At 48.3% G+C, this 22,822-nt stretch overlaps 1 protein-coding gene across 5 annotated transcripts in view; it reads right to left on the minus strand.

Moving 5' to 3' along the window:
• Nucleotides 1–22,822, minus strand: part of LARGE1 (LARGE xylosyl- and glucuronyltransferase 1) — a 548,747-nt gene that overhangs the window by 488,058 nt on the left and 37,867 nt on the right. The window contains exon 1 of one of the 5 annotated variants that reach the window (XM_070600562.1): nt 15,411–16,134. The exons of 3 other annotated variants lie outside the window; for them this stretch is intronic. In XM_070600562.1, the coding sequence (XP_070456663.1) occupies nt 15,411–15,502 (92 nt within the window). In that variant the 5' untranslated portion in view covers nt 15,503–16,134. Of the gene's footprint in view, nt 1–15,410; nt 16,135–22,822 lie in introns of those variants that run through there. One more of the 5 variants, XM_070600566.1, reaches the window with a different exon arrangement.

Below are 22,822 nucleotides of genomic sequence, written 5' to 3' on the forward strand. Positions count from 1 at the left end.
GGTGCTAAATATTCATTGGTTGGATGGATAAATGGATGGATGGATGGATGGATGGACAGATGGATGGAAACAAACTCTTCCTTCTGCTCTTTGCTCTCAACACTCCAGTGACACCCCCAAGCACATCTCCTGGTTCAGCTGTGGACAAGAGGAAGCTAGTGTGAAAGCAAAACTGTGCTCTCAGCATGGCCCCAACCAGTCCCAACCAGGAAGGCAGGCAGGAGGCCGGCTGGATGCCCAGAGCAGCCTTTTTATGTGCTGAACAAGAAGACTGAGTTGCCTCCTGGGGATTACGTAGTCTACCAAGGCACTCTGGAATTGATTCTGAAATCCATTTGAATCAAAAAAAATAAAATAAAACAAACATCACACTCAAATAGCTAATGTGAATTCATAATAGATGAATGTAATTATTAATGTGCTCAAGAAAAAAAAAAAAGGACCTTGCCCTGGGCATAGAAGGATTGGACAGGATGCTTGGTTAAATATAAAACAAATTCGAAAATAAAAGTAACTATTAATTACTTTAGCAGTTGCCAGTAAAAAAAACATCTTGTCCTCGGAGCATCAGTTTCAGTTCCTCAGTGTGAAGGCCCCTTTTTAATAGCTCGAGGGCTGACCTCTCACCCATCTGCGCACATCAGGCCTCTCCATCACGCCTCTCCATCACGCCCCTTATTTTTAAAAAACACCAAGTAAATCCCTCAGTGCTCTAATCAAGCTCTCTTCCTCACTTGAAAGGTAACCTTCACCAAAAAGAGGCCACTTGATAAATTCTAGGAAAGCAAAAACAAAACAGAATGGAAAAGATAGTCTAATCATCAAGGCTCATTACAAAGGAAGAGAAAATCATTGTTTCCCCTCCAAATGTCTCTGCTTTATTAAAAAAAAGACCAGTGTAACAAAGACATCCTTTGTCACTGGTCTGAGTAAGAACAGAAGGCATCTTGGGGCGGATAGTTGTGACTTATAAATATAAAACCAAAGAAGTTAGCTTTTGAAATAGTCATCCATATATTTACTGGTAACATATTTAAATATATATGATGTCAACTAGATACAGGAGGCTGAGGGAGGTGCTATGTGGGGGGGGGGGGGGGGAACCATGCTGAATCAGGTGAGACTCTGCCCTCAACTAGCCTATGGCCTGATAGAGAAGACACACCTGAAACCAGCTGATAGTGGTGTTACAGGAGCAGAGGAGCAGGACCCTGGGCATTCCGCAGAGAGGGGTGCTTTCCAACAGAGGAGGATAGGGGAATCTTTCTGGAGGTGACATTAAAGCTGGGTCTTGAAGGATGAGTGGGAGGTGGAGGGATAGAATGAGCACTGAGAGGACCCTGGCAATCCATGGGCCACTCCATCCACCTGTGCAACACAGAATGAGCAGGAGACCTCGGAGGCCAACGAGCCCGTCATTCTTAACCAGGGCTGCTCATGAGAATCACCTGGAATCTGTTTTCAGCATGCATGACAAACTCCACCCAAGAAATAACTAGTGAGAATTTCAGGAGCGAGGCTTAGTCACGGAGTTATGGGAAAGGCCCCCTTTAAGAACCACTGATGATCTTATTTTTCAAAGGGAGGCAAATGAGACTTAGAGAGAGGATTCCTTATTTATTCAACCATTCAATGAATATTTATTGAGCACCAATCTGGAGATTCAACAGTGAATAAAACAAAAATACCTGCCTTCATTAAACACTTGTCCTCACGAGTCCTGCAGCGACACCGTGGGGTTACTCTCACCAGAACCACCTCCGTTTTTTAAAGACAAGGAAACTGAGGCATAAAAGGTTAAGAGAATAGTGGCCAGCCCTGTGGCAGAGTGGTTAAGTTGGATGCACTCTGCTTCAGTGGCCTGGTTTGCAAGTTCGGATCCCAGGTGTGGACATACACCACTTGACAGCCATGCTGTGGTGGCATCCCATATACAAAAAGTAGAGGAAGAGTGGCACAGATGTTAGCTCAGGGCTAATCATCCTGAAGCAAAAGGAAAAAAAAAATGGTTAAGAAAATACAATAAATGATGGAGTCAGGATTCAGGCTTAGCCTTCTGAGATGGACCTTTCCCCTCACGGCTGCTTAGTGAGGCCTCGGTGGACCCAGCCCTTGGATGGTGAGTATGCCTAAGGAATGGCCTCTGTTTTTAGAAGCAGGGACAGAGCCAATGTTGGGGGAACAGTGGAAGAGAGTTCCATGCCAGACTTCCACTGAAGAGATTCCAGAATGTTCCACGTGCAGAGTCCAACCAGAGGGAGTGAGTGCTGAATCGTGACTGCAACAGCTCTCGGGTAGCCGTGCTCCTCTGGAAATGTTCTCCATCCAGACAGCCACACACGTCTCCATGGAAGGGGGACAGGAGCCGTTCCTGATGGAACTAGCTGTAGGGGGGGTCCAAGCTCTCAGGGCCTCAGAGAAGACCAAATGAAGAGGCTGAAGCACAGCCTCTGAGGTCTCTCCACCTCCCAGAAGTGATAAACTAAGAGATCTACTGACCATCAGCAAAGAGAACAAACACAGAGGGAGAATCCCACCGGAACTGGGTCTCAGCATCACTTCTGGGTCAACATGAGAAGCCACTAGGTCTTCTGTGACGGGAGAACCGGGAGAAAGCCCTGAACTCAGAGGAGGCCAGCGCTGAGCCCAAGGCCAGCCCGTCCCCTTTGAGCCATGTGACAGTAGGTGAGTCACTTAAGCACAGTTCACTCAGCTGAAAGAACGGTGATCTGCAACGATTTCTATGCAGATTTAATAAAACGTGTTTGCAGACCCTTTACAGCTCACCTGGCACACACAGGTACTCTTACAAATGGCTGACACATCTGAATTTGTTTCTAAATGTAGGCTCTGAAAAATAGACAAGGCCCTCTAAGATTAGCTGTCAGATGAACCTGTCATTATCTTTTTCTTTTCCTTTTTTGTCAATTTTTGTTTTTCCCAGAGTAAGCAGAAAAGGCTAAAACAGCATCTTAAGTCAAGATTCACGGGGTAGACAGAGCTGGGTGACCTCTAGGAGCCCACCTCATCACCCTTGTGCCCCCATCGTTCTAAGCTAGAAGCCAAAAAAAATAGACTCTCCTGGAGGGCAGGAGAAAATCCACCATGAGCTTTTGAAACTCAAACAGCAAGGAAGCCCCATGACACTGGAGTTCAAGAGATGAGAGCAATGAATATTCCCAATGGACATGCAACCTGAAGAAATGATGCAGCCAGAGGAAGGTAAGAATAAAGTAAGCGTTCCCTCGCAGTTCCTTTCCTGGGAAGACACTAGGCAAAGACCTCTTTCTTATAGCTGTTGATACGTAAGTGTTAGCAATTAGCACTTAATGCTCTCCTATTTAAACAGAACACTTATTTTAAATAGAAAATGATGACAGCTTGGATTGGACAGAAACTGGTTTACCTCGCAGGAACCTTGCCAGCGCCGCCAGAAGCCCCATGACCATCCATTTATCAGGCCCTGGGCTTGAGAAAAAACTCAAGCCTCAAGGGAGCATAGCATGCTTGCAAACTCAAAGCTCTATCATGACAATAATGTTATATTACCATACTTGCTAATTTCAGAATGGCATCTCAAGACAGTCTTAAAATAGGAAAACAAAGACAAAAGCTTTACAGGAACCCAACCAACTGGGATGGAGTCAGTACATAAAGTCTACCTTGGGGAAATAATGGGCACCAACAGAATACAAGCAAAAAGCTTTCCCCTCTGGATTCTGGTGATATAAACTAGGTCCCCACCAGGCTTCTGGAAGAAGTGATGTCCAAGGGAGGACTCAGAAAAAGGGTCCAAAGCTATCCCAGGCTTAATAAGAGTCAGGTGAATATACGTCTCTAAGAGCAGCACAGACAGACAGAGCCAGGCTTCAAAGACACGTGAAACCTCCAGGTACTGGAGGTCATCCAGAACTTCACTCTTCAGCTGACAAATGGAGCCGAGGGCAGTGAAGGGATGGTCCCAGGCTTGTCCAGTGAGGCAGGGCCAGAGCCAGAAACCAGGCATCCTCCGCTCTTTCTGCTCCAGGCCACCCTCCCACCTCACACTCTCAGGGATGGCTCCTAACCAGCCACCAAGCCACTGCAGAAGCTCAGGCACAAAGGGAACAGCACCACGGCAGCCAGGTTACAGGAGGAGCCTGAAGAGCCACAGCCAACATTTCTAGAACTTTCTCCAACGGACCCTTTACAAAAAAATATCATTCCCTTGTAAATCAAAATTCTTCTCACCTCCTACAGGTCAAGGAATCTTAGAAATAAAAGAAGTCAGAAGTCATGTATCAAATAGGAACGTGGGTTTAAATCCAGCTGTGTGACCTTGGTCCAAATGGATTAATAAAATCAAGAAAACATAGGCAAAAGGTGGAAACAACCCAACTGTCCATTGACAAACGAAGGGAAAAGCACAATGTGGTGTATGTGTGTGCAACGGAATATCATTCAGCCTTAGATAGGAAGGACGTTCTGACTCATGCTACAACATGGATGAACATTGGCGACATTATGTTCAGGGAAAGGAGTCAGTCACAAAAGGACAAATACTGTAGGATTCCACTCATATGAGGTACCTAGAGTAGTCAAACTCATACAGACAGAGTCGAATGGCGGCTGCCAGGGCTGGGAGAGGAGAAAAGGGAGCTGTTGTTTAATGAGTACAGAGTTTCAGTTTTGCAAGATGAAAAGAGTTCTGGAGATTGGCTACACAGCAATGTGAATGTATTTAACACTGCTAACACATACTTTAAAAATGGTTCAGATGGTAATTTTATGTTACATGTATTGCGCCACACACACCACAATTAAAAATGAAAAATACTAAGAAAAAAATCTACAAAACGATACCTAAGCCCAGGGCTTAAAATAAGCTTTAGATACGGTAATGTTCAGAACCTAAATATAGGACCTGGTGCACAACAGTTGTTCAAATAAATGTTTGCATCTCCCACCGTCTTCATTTTCAAAATAGGAAATAAAACTGTAGCCCAGACAAGATAAAGGCCTGGAAGAGAAATCATGGCAGGAACTCAAGTCAGAATGTTCTGGTGCAACACTGGTCCCTCTGCTCAACACCAAGTGAACTGGAAGTGGGTCACCGAAGCCTCAGGTCCTCTCTGTAAAGTGGGCAGCAGAACCATCCAGAGCCCAGAGGAGACTGCTCTGAGAATAAATGCATGGGAAGTGCCTGCCACACACTGAGTGCTCAGGAATGTGAGCCTCATTGGTGTCACCAGGACAAAGCGGAGACAAATTGACAGCTGGACCGCCAGGCCACTTGCCCTGAACCCCCAGGCCAGCCTGCCACTCCAACTGCCCCAACAACTGGAATGGTGTGTCCATTCCCTTCATCCCGGGGTGTCAGGGGTGGGCGAGGCTGGAACGTCTCCTTCACCTGAGCGTGTAAGGAGGCGGCATCGCCAGGCAGCCGTCCCGTCTCCTCCTGCTCCCACCCTCCTTATTCCTGTCTGTGCAGTGAGGAAAAGGTCAGTAAACACAGCCTCATCCTGCTATTCTCACTAAAGCTCAACAATAAAGGGAAACTGGCGTGTGCAAAGAAATAACAGGTAACTAGTTTTCCGCTCAGTTAACCTGGTGACCAAGTGCAGCCAGCACCTGGGTGAAGGATGCCAGACTTCACTCTCACCCACTCTGAAGAAGGAGCAAAGCCCTGCAGTGTTGCTAGATGTTGCCTCCTGCCCACTCCATACCCAGCAACACACTCACACACAAACACACACACCTGTAGCCTACAATTAATGCAACAACACAAGAAACCGGGAACCACCAATGGCAGCATATTGTCACAGAACAAATCAGACCTGGACATGAATCACAGCTGTGGGACCTTGAACAGGTGATTAACCTCACACAGCCTCAGGCTTGTCACCTGCACAATGGACACACTGCTGTGCTGTGCCTGGTCTTTCAGCATTGCCGTGAGGACCACTGATCCTAGGGTTCGCAGACTTCTCCTACCCTGTGTTTGGTGCCACTCACCAACCCTGCTCCAGCCCCACTAGCGAGTGCCTCTTAAATAAACGCTGTAGCTGGAAGTAGGCAAGTCACTTCTGCTCACCAGCCTTTAGCCAGAAGCAGGCAGGTGGCCCCGCCTAACTGAAAAAGGGTAGGGAAGAGAAACAGTTTGTGTCCTCAGAAGAAGAGGACTGGATTTGGGTAAGAACCAGAAGTTTCTAACAGCGACACAGTGCTCCATCCTCAAAAGCTCACGGCCAGTGGAGGAGATGAGCCACACAACCCCCTAAGAAGTAGCACCACAGAAAAGGTGACAACAGAAGTCACCTTCCCGTGGTGAAGGTCCATGTTATCAGGGAAGGATTCACTGGGGTGGTGACATCTGAAACGTGCCATGAACAATACAGGACTTTCCCAGGGAGGGGGCTGATGACAGTCACTGAGCAGGTACTCAAGCCCAGCCCTGAGATGGCTCGGGGCCTTGAACACTACAATCTTGTATTGTCTTTCCACTTCCCGGTGTTGAGTTTTGGACTCACCCACAACTAGACCATAAACTCACTCACTGTGGGTCTACCTGACACAGTGGCTGCCAGAAGCAGAGTCACCAGGACCATGGGAGACAAAGCTGAGTGCCAGCCGGGACACGGAAGTACAACGAGAGGTAGGATGGGATGCAGAGGGAAGACAGCCCTGGGTTCCAATTCCAGCGATGCTATGTGTCCTTGGTGGCCACCATGATGTTGCATGTGGGCTTGATGTTATAAGTTCCTATTATGACAGCTGCACCTTCGTTAATAAAACAACTCTCTTAACAAAGAAAGGGCAGTGCAGTAATACAATGGTCAAAATTGTTACCAGAACTAAAAATCATCAAAATAATAATGATCACTGATGTTACTCTTATAGCTATTTATTTGTTAGGGATAACCTGTGCCTGGGGTTTACAATGTCCCAGGCTTTACCTGAATAATCTCATTGAATCCCTACTAATCCTACAAAACATTATCATTATTATTATCCTGTTTTATAGATGCAAAAGCTGAGGCACAGAAGTCAAGCGAGTTGCGTGAGATCATGAGAATGTGATCCAGAAAGTAGGTTCCTGCCACACGGAGCCTCAGCAGGGAATTCATTGTCTCTACCTTTCCACACAGCATGTGACAAATGGGCACCCAAGAGCCAAGAGATTAGGGTTCAAGTTCCAGCTCTAGCCCCCAACAGCTGTTTGATCTTGGGCATGTCAGCTCTGTAAGCCTCAGTTCCCTCACTGCTGAAGTGGAGATTAATACGGCCTCACTGGGTAACCAAGACGATTAACGTAAAACATGAGTTAAGTCCTTGACACAAAGTACACCCCCTTAAGGTCGGTGTCCCTCTTTCCTTTAGCAGTAGAGGGGATCCCTGCCCTCTCGGCTTGCTCAACGGCCTCCTGCCTCATGATGGGGGGCAGGGGGTGGAACACCTCACTATGCCTGGACAACGCCGTCCCCACCTCCAGGAGACGGGCCGGGCCTTGGTCTCTTTCTGGGCTCGGGTAAACCTTATTAGGAATAAAAGGTGGGTAGGAGTGCCTTTACTCTCAAGATTTAAATTGTGGTTCCTTAACTTGAAGACACCAAAAGCACCCTGGAGTTTTTGTGTAACCAAAGGAGTTGTCTGGCATGCTCACATTTAATTTCAGTTTTACCTGAATGCCAAGTAAATAAGTGACATCCCACAGTTGTTAATCCAGCAAAACCAACCCCTCCCATTTCCAGGTGACTGAGAAGCATGTGGAGGTGTAACCGGCTTCGGTGAACTTCTACCTTCAGGGAGGGGCAAGGTTTCCCTTTCTTCTTCCACCAACTAGCCATGGCTCATGAGAGAACCGACCCTGAGCAGCCTTATCTGAGAGCGGTAAAGAGGAGAAAGCTGGGAGTGTTCCCCTTCAGATCACGGACGACTGACGGTCCCTTCCAGGTTTAATGGGCTCCAATTTACTTCAATAATCTTGGCGTTCCCACCAGGGCTGCAATTGAGCTGGGTCCCAGAGAGGACACAGAGGCCTCTATTATCAGGAAAGTTACACTAAAGATGCAGTATAGTGCTACAGTGAGTATAAACTAAATACCCAAAGCACATTAAACATAGTAAGTACATATATGATAAAAACAAGAGGGGAAGTAGAGAAACCAATGCTGGCTTCATGTTATTCAGGAAGGCTACATGAGCAAAAGGTGCAGTTGGCCTTGCAGTGCAGGGCATCCAAGCCATCCTTTGCTTGCTTCAGAAACATATGGCCACATACGTCTCCAGACAAGACTGTGAGCTCCTTGAGGGTAGGGATGGTACCTTGTTCACCACGTTATCCCCAATACCATGGAGAGAGACAAGACTCAAATGCTGAATGGAGGGATGGAGGGACGGATGGATGGATGGATGGATGGATGGATGGATGGGTGGATGGGTGGATGGGTGGATGGAAGAATAGGTAGGTAGATGAATGGATGGATGGATGGATGGATGGATGGGTGAGTGAGTGGGTAGATGGGTAGGTAGATGGACAGACAAAGAGATGGAGCTGGCTTACGAAGATGCACAACTGCCTTGAGACAGCAAAAGGAAGAGGAACGTGAATTAACTGGTCAATCAAAGCCCTCAGAACAAGGCTTTCCCCAGAGGCCAGTGGCCATGTTTCTCCTTTTCCACTTCTCAGAATCCAAAGCGCTCATGGCCTGTGGTCCCTAAGTTTCGCAATCACTGCCTGTATTCTGATCACCTTTACTCCAGGTCTGCTCCTAACCCAGATTCCTGGCCCTTCTTCTAGGTTGGTTCAGTTTCTGGATGGGCCACAGGCATGGATGACAGCCCCAGTCCACCATGCAGAAAACATTTGGATGAATTTTTATCACAAAGTATGGGATCTGACCTCTTCTATGGACCAAATTCAGTGACCTCTGTTTTCTCTTCTGTCACCCCACCCTGACACAGGACCCCCCTCACTTACCCATCCCCAAGAAGGGGAGGTGCAGTCGGGAGCAGAAAAATCTAGCCACTAAGCCCACAGGCTGCAGCCATTTGTTCCACCCATCAAGACTGCAGATAATTTCAGCTCGACCCTCTCCTTCCCAGCCTGACCTTGAAATGTTATCACCATTATACTGAGAAGGAGGTTTTGTTTGTTTGCTTTCATTACAGAACATCCTGGTAAGGAATATCAGCATCTTGCTTTTTTCAGCATGATACTGACACAACTCCACTTCAAATAAATAAATGTTTTCAACCTAAATGAGTCATTTGGTGGGAACAGTGAGTTCACAAGCCTGCATACGGGTCAACCCCCTTACTAAGAAGTGCAGTGGGTAGAATTGTGTCTGGAGCTAAAAACACTTAGAACAATGAGATCTTGATTTTCATGGCAATATTCATTGCTCTACACATGGAAAATGGGGGAAAAAAGCGGGAAGATTGTTTAAAACTCTGGGATCAGGCAGAGTTCTCTCTAGTACAGAATTCAGCTACACTACTTTTTTCTTGTAAAATCTTGGGAGGGGGAAGAGGTGCTTAACTTCCGATTTAGAGCACTTCCATCACACGCAAAGTTCTATTGGACAGCGAGAAACAGGTTAAAGCTAAAGGGTCTGTGTGACCTTAGGCAAGTTACTTAACTTCTCTGTGCCTCATCTGCACAATGAGGATAATAGGAGCTACATTACTCAGTCATGATGAGAATCATCTGCTATGCAAGTGCTTACAATAATGGTAAATGCTCACCAGCTGGTACCCTAAAATGGGGGACAGACAGGTATGGCGCAGGATGGGTTGTTGGGAGAATTAGAAAGATTTTTATGTAAAGCACCTCCCACAGTGCCAAACACATAGCAGACACTCAGTTCATTCGCTGTTTTTCAACAAATGTTGACAGAGCACCTACTGTGTGCTAGGTATTCTTCTAGGCACTAGAGACAGAGAAATAAAACAAGGAGCTTACAGTCTCAATAAACGGGGGCTAGTATGCTTGTGCAAACACGAACACCAACATTTCCCTTTTTACCACATATCAGATACTCCCTGCCATGAAAAGGGGGTGCTGTCAAATACAAAGCCACCTGCAAAGGAGATGCCTAATAAAAGTGCTCTTATAAGTGAACGAATGAATGAAGGAATGAGGGAGTTGGGAGGACCCTGGTAGTGCATAAATAGTGAGCTGGGCCCTGGGTGATCCAGTTAATCACCCTATGAGGGGTGTGGCTAACTCACAGAGATGTTGCCAGGCGACACTAATAAATGATCCTAAAGCAGTCTGCAAACTGTTATATATAAAAGCTTAATCATCTTTAACACGAATCTGAAAACCCAAATGACTGGGATAAGGATGGCCTTCGCACACATGCCCTCCGGCTTCTATTCTGGGCTCTGGTCTGACTCACCCCTTGAGCTGGGGCTGCTCACTCCCCACTGTAGTACCCAGGGGGGAACCGAGGGGGAGTAAGGGGGAGCGGCAGCCCGCTCTCCCACCAGACAAACAGCCTTCACTGGCCTGGAGGAACAGGGCCACCCAAGAGGGAGGCATCCCGTTGCCCAGAACACTCCCACCCAGCCGTCAGGCTCGCCCGCTGGCCTGAGCAACTTCTGGCCTGGTTCTATTACTCACCGGGCAGAGCTTCCCCAGGAGGAGGCAAATGGCCCCACACCTCTGCAGTTGTTTCTATTTCCAAAATCTAAATGCTCATCTGGGGAGGTTGGCAGCTCCCTGACCCAGCGAATATCGTGGGAGGGGGACTTGCTGAACCATCGGATCGACGTCTTCCCGCAGGACAGGCCGCAGCAAGTTATTTCAAGTCCTTCACTTTCAGCCTCCCTTTTGTTGCGCAGTAAGAAAAAATAATGTTTGCTTCACAACCACAACATGGTTAGTGGGACTAAATGAGATAATTTAATAAAGTGTCCAAGCACTCAGTAGGAACTAGTTTACTTTCTATCTAGGATGTCAAGATGGGCAGACAACATCTGTGCTTCAATCCTCAAGCGCTGTCACTGTCTACCAAGGCATCTGGTCGACCTCGGCCTCGCCCGCCTCCTTATCATTCAAAGGAGGGGGTTGAACTGAACCCCTGTGGCCCGGCCTGCAACCTCCTGCACGCTACCTTCCCAACAGCACCACAGCCATGTTGCTTCTCATCCTGCTGAGAAGAGAACAAGGCATAGGGAAATTCAGTACAAGAATTCATAGCAGCAGCCTCTTCCATCCGCATAAGCCTTACTTCCAAATGGTTAACAACACGATGCTCGCTTATTACAGGTCTCACGTCCATGGGCGCATGTGAACACCACCCTGTAATCCATGGGGTCTTCAGGAGGTCTACCACGACCTGTCTCACCCTAAGCACGACTACCTGAGAAATGACACGTTTGACATGCTTGTTATATATAGCTTATATATGCACATTAAAAATAAATCAAGTATTCGTGTAAAAATGCTTGTCTTAAATATCACACTTCAAAACACAGAGGCCTGGATGACGTGTGAGGTTCTTCCTGTGTCTGATATTCTATGGTGACTCCTGCTAGGAGCCGACCTGGCCGAAAGGACACGGCTGACCCAAGGGAAGTGAAGCTCCCTATAGGACCTAAAATAACCTCCATCCATTTCTTCCCTCGCCCCATCGCACTCGACACCCATCACACCACGGCCTCCCCTGGCCTGTGGCCCTCCCCAGCATGTCCTGAATAGAATTACAGGCGATTTCCATTCCCCCCCAAGTGGATTCTTCCCCTCAAAAGTGTTCCTTACACTTTGTTATACTCCATCATTTAACGTCCACCCCGGGTTTGGTCAGCCAGAAGCACCAGTCACGTCCACTTCCAATCCGCATGCATTTTCTCCAGGTCTACTCTACGCCAGGCTGAGCGTACAGACGTGACAAGGACCATGGCTTACCTGGAGGGGCTCAAAACCAAATGGGGGACTGCAAGGCACATGGATTAACCTCAAAACTAAATGGGCTGCCTTAATGCCTCAACAGAACTATAGAAGACGGATCAGAATACAGGCAGGAGAGGCTGATTCCAAAGGTGGGGAAGTGGAAATCAAGGTCTTGAACTGGACTGAACATGAGCAGAATTTAGACAGGAGAGTCAGAGGGGGAGGGGAGGGAGATCCCTGGGTTCAAAATACGAATTCGTGATAAATGCTCATCTCCCCAGGCCCCTCTCTTCAGACCCCTTTTCTCCTTGGAGCCAGCCCCTCGGTAACCACTCAGATTTCTGCAGCATCCTCCCATCCTTGTTTGTCCGTTGGCTACTCCGTGCTTGTTCTGACCCTTTCAGGCCAGCTCACCTTCCTCATTCCCTGGGCCCTGACCCAATACTGCACTCTCCGAGTTGGCATGAAGTGCGGCAAGGCTAAAATTAGGCCTGTTTCCATAGATATCTAGACTTCTCTGTAGCAAATCTGTTCAGCTCCCAAGTGGAAAACATATATATTGTTCCACCCAGAATATAAAGCAACTGGGGTCTGGAAAACCCAAGCCAGCTCATGTCTGGACACAGGAAGGGACAGAGAAGCCTTCTCTGGTCTGGGTGGTGGTACTGATGGGGGCTTGTCCTCACCGAGCCACAAAGCACCACCAGAGAAGGAGGGACAGCAAGAACAGGGGGCATGGCGTGTCTGGGCCACCGGCACACACTCGCCCTCCCTTCCTCCTGGGAGACGGCCCCTCACGGCAGGTGCTTCTACTCCCCCCCCCCATCTCAGAGATGAGATGATGCAGATCAGCGGGGTTAAGTATCTCTCTCTCCCAGCAAGTCGGGCCACACCATTCACAGTTCATACATGGGAAACTGAGGTTCAAAGACGTCCAGACAACCGCCACGGCCACCCAGCAAAGGGCCGTCATCGTGATAATGATGACAGGGTCTAACAACAATAACAGCCCAGCTAACGTTCACTGGTGCTGATTTGTTCTAGTTTCTATGCTCAATGCTTCACACAGATTGTCTCATTTCATCCTTGTGATGGGTGGAATTGTGTCCTCCTAGAAAAGATATGGTGAAGTCCTAACCCCTGTAACTCAGAACGTGACCTTATTTGGAAACAAGGTCACTGCAGATGTAGTTAAGATGAGGTCACACTGAAGGAGGGAGGGCCCTCCACCCAATATGACTGGTGTCCTTACAAGAAGACGGCCATGTGAAGACAGACACACAGAGAGAACGCCACGTGACAACAGAGGATTGGAGTGACGCATCTACAAGGAATGCCAAAAATTGCCAGCAAACCACTAGAAGCTAGGGAGATCCCGGATGACTGCCCTGCAGGTTTCAGAGGGAGCTGGCCCTGCTGATACGCCTCGATTTCACACTTCCAGCCTCCAGAACTGTGAGACAATACATTTCTGTTGTCATGAGCCATGCAGCTTGCGGTAGTATTTTGTTATGGCGGCCAGAGGAAACTAATACAATCCTCATCTCAATTCTTTGAAGACTTAGGTACTAAAACGTCAGGTTTGACACACGAGGACACTGAAGCTTAACTAAAAGCAAATAATGCCAATAACAAATACTAACACCGTTCTAAGTGCTTCCCATCTATTAACTCCTTTAAGCCCCACAACGACCTTAACCTCACAACAACCCCATGCCATGAAGCTATCCCACTTTAATGAAGAGGCCAGTAAGGCACAGAATGGTTAAGTCATTTGCCTGAGGTCACACAGCCTGTAAATGGTGGAGTCAGGATTCAAACCCAGACCCAGAATCTGTGCTCTCTTACCCACGATAACCACCTAAAACCAGAAGAGAGTGTCTGGTCTGTACTTGACCTCAGGTGGTCTGGTTTCAAAGCCCACATCCTTGGCTTCTCTCTCAACTCTGTACTCCACCTGCCAAATAGAATGTTTTGCACTTACTAGCCCCCTAAAAAGCTTATTTGACGACACAAATAAATTAATTAAGTGCGCAGTGGCTTGCATCCCCGTAGTTCAAATTAGAGAATGTTTATGTTCATTTTAGCAGGTAAGACAGACCCCAGTCCACACAGGCAACAGAAATCCGGAAAGGAGGGACGAAAGCATTTAGAGCTCTCAGCAGGCAGAGTGAAATAAAGGTCCTCCCTCACAAAGCTTTCATGTACGAAGTCATTTCAGTAAACGTTCAATGAGCACTACTCTGTGCCAGCACTGTGTCAGGAAACAAGAGGACAAGACACAGCCCCAACCCAGGACACGCTCATGTGGGTGGACCACGGAAACAGCCATGCTGCCATATATCCTGGTAAGGATGGCCACGGAAGTCACAACAGAGGGGCTGCTGGAGGACCGGGAAGAGGTCCCTGAACCCGCCCAGGCAAACAGCCGGGGACTTCAGAGCAGGTCGGGACTGCATCCTCGATTTCAAGCTTATTTCTTACCTTACAGATAATCCAACCCCCTACACACACACACACAAACACACACAAACACACACCTCTTTCTTTCCTCTCTCTCTCCTTCTTTTATTTCTCTCTGCAACTTTTTCCTGAAATACTCAATTTTTTCACAGCATGAACCACAGTGGTGACAGGGCATTCAGCAATATTCAATTTTCATTTTTCCCTAATAAAGGGAATAGAGTTAACTGGTCATCTTCAGAAAAAAACTTTTAGGGCCAGAGCCTTCAATAACTAAAGTTAATAGATAACTAGTGATGGTTACTACCATTAACTCAGCTGAACTATCCCTCAGAAGAAAACAGCACAGGGAAAGGGATGGGGGCAGGGGTGGTGGGAGGTGTGTTGGGGGGGCGGGGGCAGGAAGGGGTCCTCGGAGCCAAGGAGGAAGGATCTAGAATAGAAGGGTGTCCTGCCACCAACCATTCACTTGGGCACTCACCCACCCACAGGGTCACGCCACACACAGCAAGCTGGCACAGTCATCACGCGGCACATGGCTCAGCAGAAAGAATGCAGGCTCTGACTTGACCCTGCCTCCGTTCCTTCCACTGTACAAAGGGCATACAGCGTCTGCCTTACAGAGTCGATCCCAGATCAAGGGCCCCCGAGCTGCTCAGAACCTCACACGGCACAGAGCAGACAGCCATGACTTAGCCATTACTGTTCCTAACACGGTAGTATTTAACACGCTAGCCAGGCCAGTGACTAGCAGTCTTTCATACTCCTCCTCCTCATCATCACCACCATCGTCATCATCACTGCCACCAAAGCTGTCTACAAGCTTTGGGCAAGTCAGTTACATCCCTGGGCCTGAATGTCCACATCTTTGAAACAAGTTCTCGCAGAACATAAGGCTTCAACGCTAAGTGCAAGGCACAGAGGGGCCGGGCCAGCTCACACCGGGAGCTGCTCTTCCTGGAGTGAATCTGGAGGGGCACCGTGAGGAGCTATGAACTGACCAAGGTGGGAAACAAATAACCCTCTACATTAAAAGCAGATCCTTTTAGCAGAAAACATGCCCACTCACCTCTGCCCTGCCACAGGGCGGCTGGCCCTTGAGGAGGGTGCAGACCTGGCCACCTCTGGCAGCCGCGATGATCTCCCGGAGCTGGCCGGCATGAGGCACACGACCTCGCTCCTGAAATGGCTTGACTCTGTGTTTGGGTTTATTATTTCTGCCCTGCCCACAAAAAGCCCTTGGATCGCCGTATTTCTTTTTTTAACTCCCTTGGCATGAGTGGCGCACGACAGAGGCACGCCTCCATCAGCATGAGCTGTTCCCGGACTAAAGAGACACACGGTGGAGTTTATTTGTGTCTTCTCTTCTGAATGGTGTCAGTGGGGCCTTCCCCACTCCGGCACTGAGGGCCAGGTGTCCCCAGCGAAGCTCTGATGTAGGAGGGCAACCAACAGTGGGGATGACCATGGACACCCCAACCAAACCACGGAGCAGGCAGGGTTCAGCTCTGTCTCCCTCTGGTCCACCCTCTCACCGCCCTGGAGGCAATATGGCACAACCACGGAGCACTGGACCAGGACTAAAGAAACTTTGCCCCAGATCAGCCACATGGCCAACAGCGGGGCTCAGTCTGCCCATCAGCGGCACTCCATCAGGTGTCCTGTAATCACTTCTGGCACTAAAAACTCCTAGCAGCCCCTCTCACAGTCATGTACCCTTCTCTACCCGCCCCCCCCCCCCCTCCCCGGCTGCATCTCGCATTCCTCCCCCTCCACCCTCTCCCCAGGACTAGGATCCGCCTCCCACTCGGTCTTGTCTCGCCCTTCTCAGGGCCCAAAAACCCAACTGCAAGTCACCAACTTCACCTCCCTCCGCCTCCGCTTCTGCCCCGCCTCTTCCCCTTTAGCCCCTCCCCCCAATCTTCCTTCTCCCCTCTCCCTCCACCATTTTTTCTCCCTCTTGCTCTTTCTCTATGCCTCTTCTCTGGTCCTCTAGTTTCCTGTCTCCACTCAGGGAACTTAAATGAGAAAATAACACGTTATTTCCACAGACTGCCCCGCGCCATCCCAACGTCATCAAACCGGATGCCTCATCCTTCCGCTCTGATTTGGCCCTTTGTTAGAGCGGGCCTGGATGCCAAGGACAGCCCTCCAAGGGACTGAAGGTCAGAAGGGCCCAGCCAGCCAGGGCGACCGGCAGCTACCCCTCAGGTGATGGACACCTGGCACAGACACAGACTAGGCGGGTCTTCACTGCTCCTAAGACCCCACTGCAACTGTCCGCACACATCCATCCAGGCATGTCATCTTTCAGGAGCACGTCGGTGGCGGCGAGAAAAGATGCGCCTCTAGTTTGATCTGACCTCAAAACTTTCTCGCCAAGGTCTCAGGACACAACCGAAATGATAAGACAATGGAAATGCAGCAGCTGAATTGCGGCAATTCACTCAACAAATATTAACTATGTTTATTATTTTAAATGGATCATAAAGTAAATAGCATCTGTCCTGTTTTTACTGGAACTATTTGGGGGGGAGGGGTGTTCTGAAATAAATTTAATCCTTAGGCGATAAATCCTGAATAAGCCAATGATAGTTTTACTGGCCATTCACCAGGCAGCTGAGTTCAAACCCCACCTCCTCTACTTATTGGCCGTGAAACCTTGGGCCAGGAACTGACCCTGTCTGTGCCTCAGTTTCCCTGTCTGTAACCAGGAATACTAAACTACTAGCACGCCAGAGCGCTCAGAGACTGTAGTTGACACCACACACATCTTCATCATCATCATCATGTTTACTGAGACTTCATCATGTCAGTAATCTAAGTGCTCTTCATGGATTAATGCATTAACACAACACCACCAAGGGGTAGGGACTGTTGTGGTCTCTGTTTTACAGAGAGACAGAGAAGTCAAGTAACTTGCCCAAGGTCACACAGCTAAGCAGAGGAAGCAGGATTCACCCCCTAGACAGTCTGGCTCCAGAGCTACACCATTCAATCTCTGATGTGAGGCCCAGTGGCCAGCAAAGGGTAAATTGTTCAGCAACTCACTTGTTAGGATTATAATAATAATACTGGCTTTATTTTTATATGAACCATTGCCTCCAGAGGGGTGAGTTTATTTTGCTTTTTGAATTAAATTTCAGTCCTAGGGGCGCTGAGTCTAGTGAAACAGCTTATATTTCCGCCTGCTACCCACTCCCGTCATACCGGAGAGAAAGCCAGGCTGAGGGAGCTGCGTGCTTACAGCTTTATGGGTCAAGCTGCATTCTCTGGGCCAAAGAGGCTGGGGGGTAGCTCCATTCCAGAATTGTTGGCAAATCTCTCTGTGGCTGGGGCCAACTGCAGAATGACAGCCACCACCTGTCCCTCTTGACTGGGGAAGGGTGGGGGCAGAGGGCCGGGCCACAGAGAAAGCAAACCTCCTCTGCCTGAAACACTTATGTCTACCTCCAACCATTCCAAGGGGCCTCCAGGCTGCCCTCCCCAGCCTGCCACTCCTGCTCCCTCCCCTGAGCGGTGATACTGCTGAAATCCAAGGTGCTCAGGGATAGCAGCCTCAGCCACGCCCCAGAGCAGGAGACCAGTGAAGTCAGCTCCCATGGCAGCACAGAGCGGGAGCTGCTGGACTTGGTGTAATTGAAACCTTCTCTCCCAGAGCCTGGGCACGCTTGTCAGCAGCAGGCGGGGGTGGAACGCACAGGGAGATGAGGAACCGCCTGCCCCACATGCTGAAGCCTCCTGCGACCCCACCCAGGATGGGCTTGGCCAGCCAAGTCACTCTAGCAGGTGATGTGCGGCCTTGGGGATAAATCCAGTGCAGCTTCTCAGCAGCCACTGCAGACACTGCTCAGGCCAGCAATCTCAACCTGAACATCCCAACCTCAGGATTTTAGGCAAAATGTCAGAAGAAAACATACGAGATGGTTAAGAACACGGGCTTTGGGGCGCTACAGCCTGGGTCCGAATCACTGATCTATTCCCAAGCCATGAGACCTGGGCAAGTCGCATGGCCTCTGTGAGCCTCAGTTTCTCATCTGTGCAACAGACGCAAGAACCAGGTTAGAACCCTGAACTCTGGAGACCATCAGGGACACAGGACTGAAACAAACGATCCCACAACTCCAGTCATTGGCACATGCTCGAAAGCACGGGCACATGAAGCTGGTCTATGGAGTCAGAAGTCAGGAGAGCAGACGCCTTGGGAGGGACAAGGGGGCAGTGACAGGGGGCAGGGGGCTCTGGGGTCCTGGTAATGTCCTGTTTCTCGATCTGGGAGGTGGTTAAACAGGTGGACTCCCTTTGTGAAATGACATCAAGCTGCACACCTATACGTTCTGTACTCTGCTGCGTGTATAATATGCTATATGTCAATTTTAAAAATTTACAAGAGGGGCCGGCCTAAGTTTGGTGGGCTCTATGTCAGCAGCCCAGGTTCAGTTCCTGGGTGTGGACCTACACCACTCACTGGCGGCCATGCTGTGGCAGAGACCCACATACAAAATAGAGGAAGATTGGTACAGGTGTTAGCTCAGGGCAAATCTTCCTCAGCAAAACAAAAAAAAAAATTTTATTAGAAAAACAATAAGCTTTGGCATGGGACATATAAACTGGTCTTCATCCTCAGCTCAAAGCGAGAACTCTGGATGTGAACAAGCTGGTCATCGTCCCACATGAGCCCCTTTCCCTCAGGGCTGTATTTACAGGCCCACCCCATAATGGCACAGTCCCATCTTCAGGCACCCCCAGTGGACTCAGAGATCATCATATCCAGTGATGCCAACACATCCTCACTGACTTCCACAAACATTTACTGAGCAGCTACTACATACCAGGTATGGATCTAGATGTGGACAAAACTAAGAAAGCACCTTCTTTAAAAAGACTTATTTTATGGGCCTAAAGAAAAGACAGGAACAAGTATTTTTTACTGAAACCCTGCTGCGTATAACAATGGTGCCTGGGGTGGTGCATCTGCCATTTAAGGTAATCTTAACACTCTTGCAAGATTCGGGCTCATCCTGCCCGCCCCTACCCTCTGGTACAAACTAGCCAGTCAATGCCAATGGAAGTCCAAAGCCTTCTCTAAGGTGCTTTTTTTCCTCCAAGAATTTCAGAGACAAAGAGCACAGCAGAGCTCTAGAAACAGATTATCTGGATTCAAACCTTAGCTGTGTGACTCTGGGTATGTTTCTTAACCTCTCTGTGCCTCAGTTTTCCCATTTTCAAAATGGAAGAAATGATTACCCCTCAAGAGTTCAGTGAGGATTAAATGAGATGACTCAGTAGAATGCTTAGAATCGTGCTTGGCACCAAGAAGCATTCAGTGCTCTTTAGCTGCTACTGTTTTCATGATTTCTGCAGATTCCGAGCGAGCTGCCTCTCCCTCTGTGTCCTGCCATGACACTTATCCCAGCCTTCATCTTCCACAAAAATACAGTAACACAAAGCATCCACTGCGGTCTACGCTGGTCATTTATCTTCTCATCCCTTTCACAAAGGAGACGCAAATAAAGAAAAAGAAAGACTAAGAGAGAAAGAGACAGATGGAGAGAGAGAGAGGGATGAGGATGGGAGACAAAGGAGGAAGAAAACTCATGTTTCCTGTAAAGCCACTTCATTTCTGGCTTCAGCTCTTACCAAGATCTACACTGTCCAGTACAGCAGCCATGAACCACAGTGGCTACTGAATGCCTGAAACGTGGCTCGTCTGAATTGACTTGTGCTATAAATGTCCAAGATACACCAATTTCAAAGACTTGGTGTGAAAGAAAGAATGTAAAATATCTCAATAATTTTTAATATATTTTGGTTGTACTGGTCTAAAATAAATATAACATTATTAAAATTAATTTCACCTATTCACTTGTTTTTAATGTGGCTACTGGAAAATTTTATTTTTTTTAATTTTTTTTTTTTTTTGAGGAAGATTAGCCCTGAGCTAACATCTGCTGCCAATCCTCCTCTTTTTGCTGAGGAAGACTGGCCCTGAGCTAATATCCGTGCCCATCTTCCTCTACTTTCTATGTGGGACACCTGCCACAGCATGGCTTGCCAAGCGGTGCCATGTCCGCACCCAGGATCCGAACCGGCAAACCCCGGGCCACCGAAGCAGACCGTGCACACTTAACCACTGCGCCACCGGGCCGGCCCCTGGAAAATTTTAAATTACATATGTGGACTGTCTTATATTTCTGTTGGGCAGTGCTGTTCTAGCTTAACAAGGCATTTTCCTAAACAAAGGCAGTTCCCTCCTTCAAAGGAATTTTCATCCCAGTTCTTGTCATCTCAATACATAAATACATTTTAGACAAAATTTCATGGATGCAGAAGCTACACCTGGGAGTAATGAAGTGACTTGCCTAAGGTCACGTGGCTAGCAAATGATGGAGCCAGAATCTGACCCCAGCTCCAACTAGACGCTGAGCTGAGCTCTTCCCAGTACTCCACACTAAATCACCTGTCAATAAATCTGCTCCTCCAAACAGTGGCCTCCCCACGCCATCATCCCAGGAAATAATGAAGAACTGACATTCGATTACTTGCCACCAGGATCCCCCATGGCTGGCTGTGTTTTAAAAGGTGAGGAAGATTGTCTGACACCTCCAGGGGAGATATGGCTTAAACAGGGTGTGGGTGAACATTTGCAGAGATAGAATCAGGAGGCATGACATCCTGACACCTTCAATACCTGGCCCTAAGGGACACTTCCAAGTCTTCCTTCTCATGCAGGCCCACTCAACGAACCCAGCACATGTCAGGGCTCTAATTGCTACAGGAGGGGCCACCGTGAGCCAAGCAGACTGTGCCTTATGTGAACTAAGAATGGATCCTCCCAACGCCCCACGAGACATGGATTCTCTACGTCCATTTTACAGATGAGAAAACCAACTCACAGGAAGGCTCAGCGACTTGCCCAGTCACACCCAGCCACTAAGTGGCAGAGCTGGAATTCAAACGCAGTTCCTGCTTAACGACCCCAAATCCACCCTCCATTTTACCCAGGCTTTGCTCCAGCAGTCCCTTCTGCTAGGATGCCCATTTCCACCAGCAGATCTAGCCCAAACCACCTCTTCTATAAGGTCAGTACTGCCCTCCCCCTTTTCATAAAACCAACACTCCTTCCTTGCTGACCCAAAGACATTAAACACCATCTATCCTGTACTTACGACAGAGGGTTAGAATTGGCTGCATGCGTCTGTCACCTCCACAACAGTCTGAGCCTCTTAGCAGGAGAAGCTAGGCTTCATCCATATATGTATCTTCTGTTCCTGGCACAGTATCAGGCACAGGAGAATCACTCAATAAATACCTGTTGATCGAATGAAATAACCAACCAGCCACCCCATCCTCACACCCTGTATTTTGTTCTGAGTACCTTTTCCCAACCGGCTTCCCTTTTCTGCATTCTGATGTTCCTCCCCGTGGGTGGCTTCCCCGCCAATCTGTCTGCGTGGAGGGAGGCCAAGGGCATCGCTTTCCACCGTAGCTTGGTAACACCAATTGTCACCTCTCCACTTTCATTAATTGCTGGGTTAATCAAGCACTCCAAATTGTGCCCACCCACGCTAACACGAAAGCATTTCTGGATGCCCAAGAAAACAGGTTTAAGCTGAAGCAAAAGACAAAATCTCACACTTTTTTGGACCCTGCTCAACTGCCATATTTTTTCAGAACATTTCAGTCCAAGTCAGACCACATGGAAGAACAGTCTTGACCAAAATCTCAGCCTTCCACCGCTTCTCCACAGCAGACAGTTATCCGGGTGAACTCCAATCTACTTTCGCATTTGGGCCCTCTCACCTACCTAAGAAAATGCGGTTATTAGGCCAGTTTTCAGATAAGGAAACTGAGGCTCAGCTGAGAAACAGACTCCCTCCTTGGCCAGGGTCACCAAGCTAGAAGAGCTGGAGTTAAGATTCAGACCGGCCCCTTATCACTGCACAAGTCTCCACCATCCTGGACCTGAGGATGACACTCCGGCCTCTTCCTGTGGCCTGGCCCTCCCTCCCGGACTTACCAACCACCTTCTGGTCACTCCTGTGAAGTGCAGCTGCCCCATGCAATTGAAGTTTTCTTTCCTTTGGGAAAGTTTTAGCAAAACCTCCCAGACCTAACAGGTGAAGATGTTTTCATCTGAACTTTCAACTAGTTCTTGGTTTCAAATTCTGGAAAGATTCTTCATATAGAATTTTCTGTTCACTCTGCTTCTCTTACTCAGGACACAGGCATTGATTTAACTACAATTCTCTCCCTCACACATGCCTGCTCTGCGCTTTTTAGGCAGTAGGCACAGAAGCAGAGAGACAGAACAAGAAGGGAACGGCTTTCTGTACAGGTTCCCTTTTAGATTTCTGACTGTGAAAAATAAATGTTAGCCTTCCAATCCATCCCCTCCTACTTTGTAAGTAGCTTTTTTTTTTTTTTTTTTTTATGTTCAATAAAGATGCCACAAAGGCCGCTCAGCTGACTCATGATGAC

Source organism: Equus przewalskii, chromosome 29 (assembly GCF_037783145.1).
Source record: "Equus przewalskii isolate Varuska chromosome 29, EquPr2, whole genome shotgun sequence".
In the NCBI taxonomy this organism is placed as follows: Eukaryota; Metazoa; Chordata; class Mammalia; order Perissodactyla; family Equidae; genus Equus; species Equus przewalskii.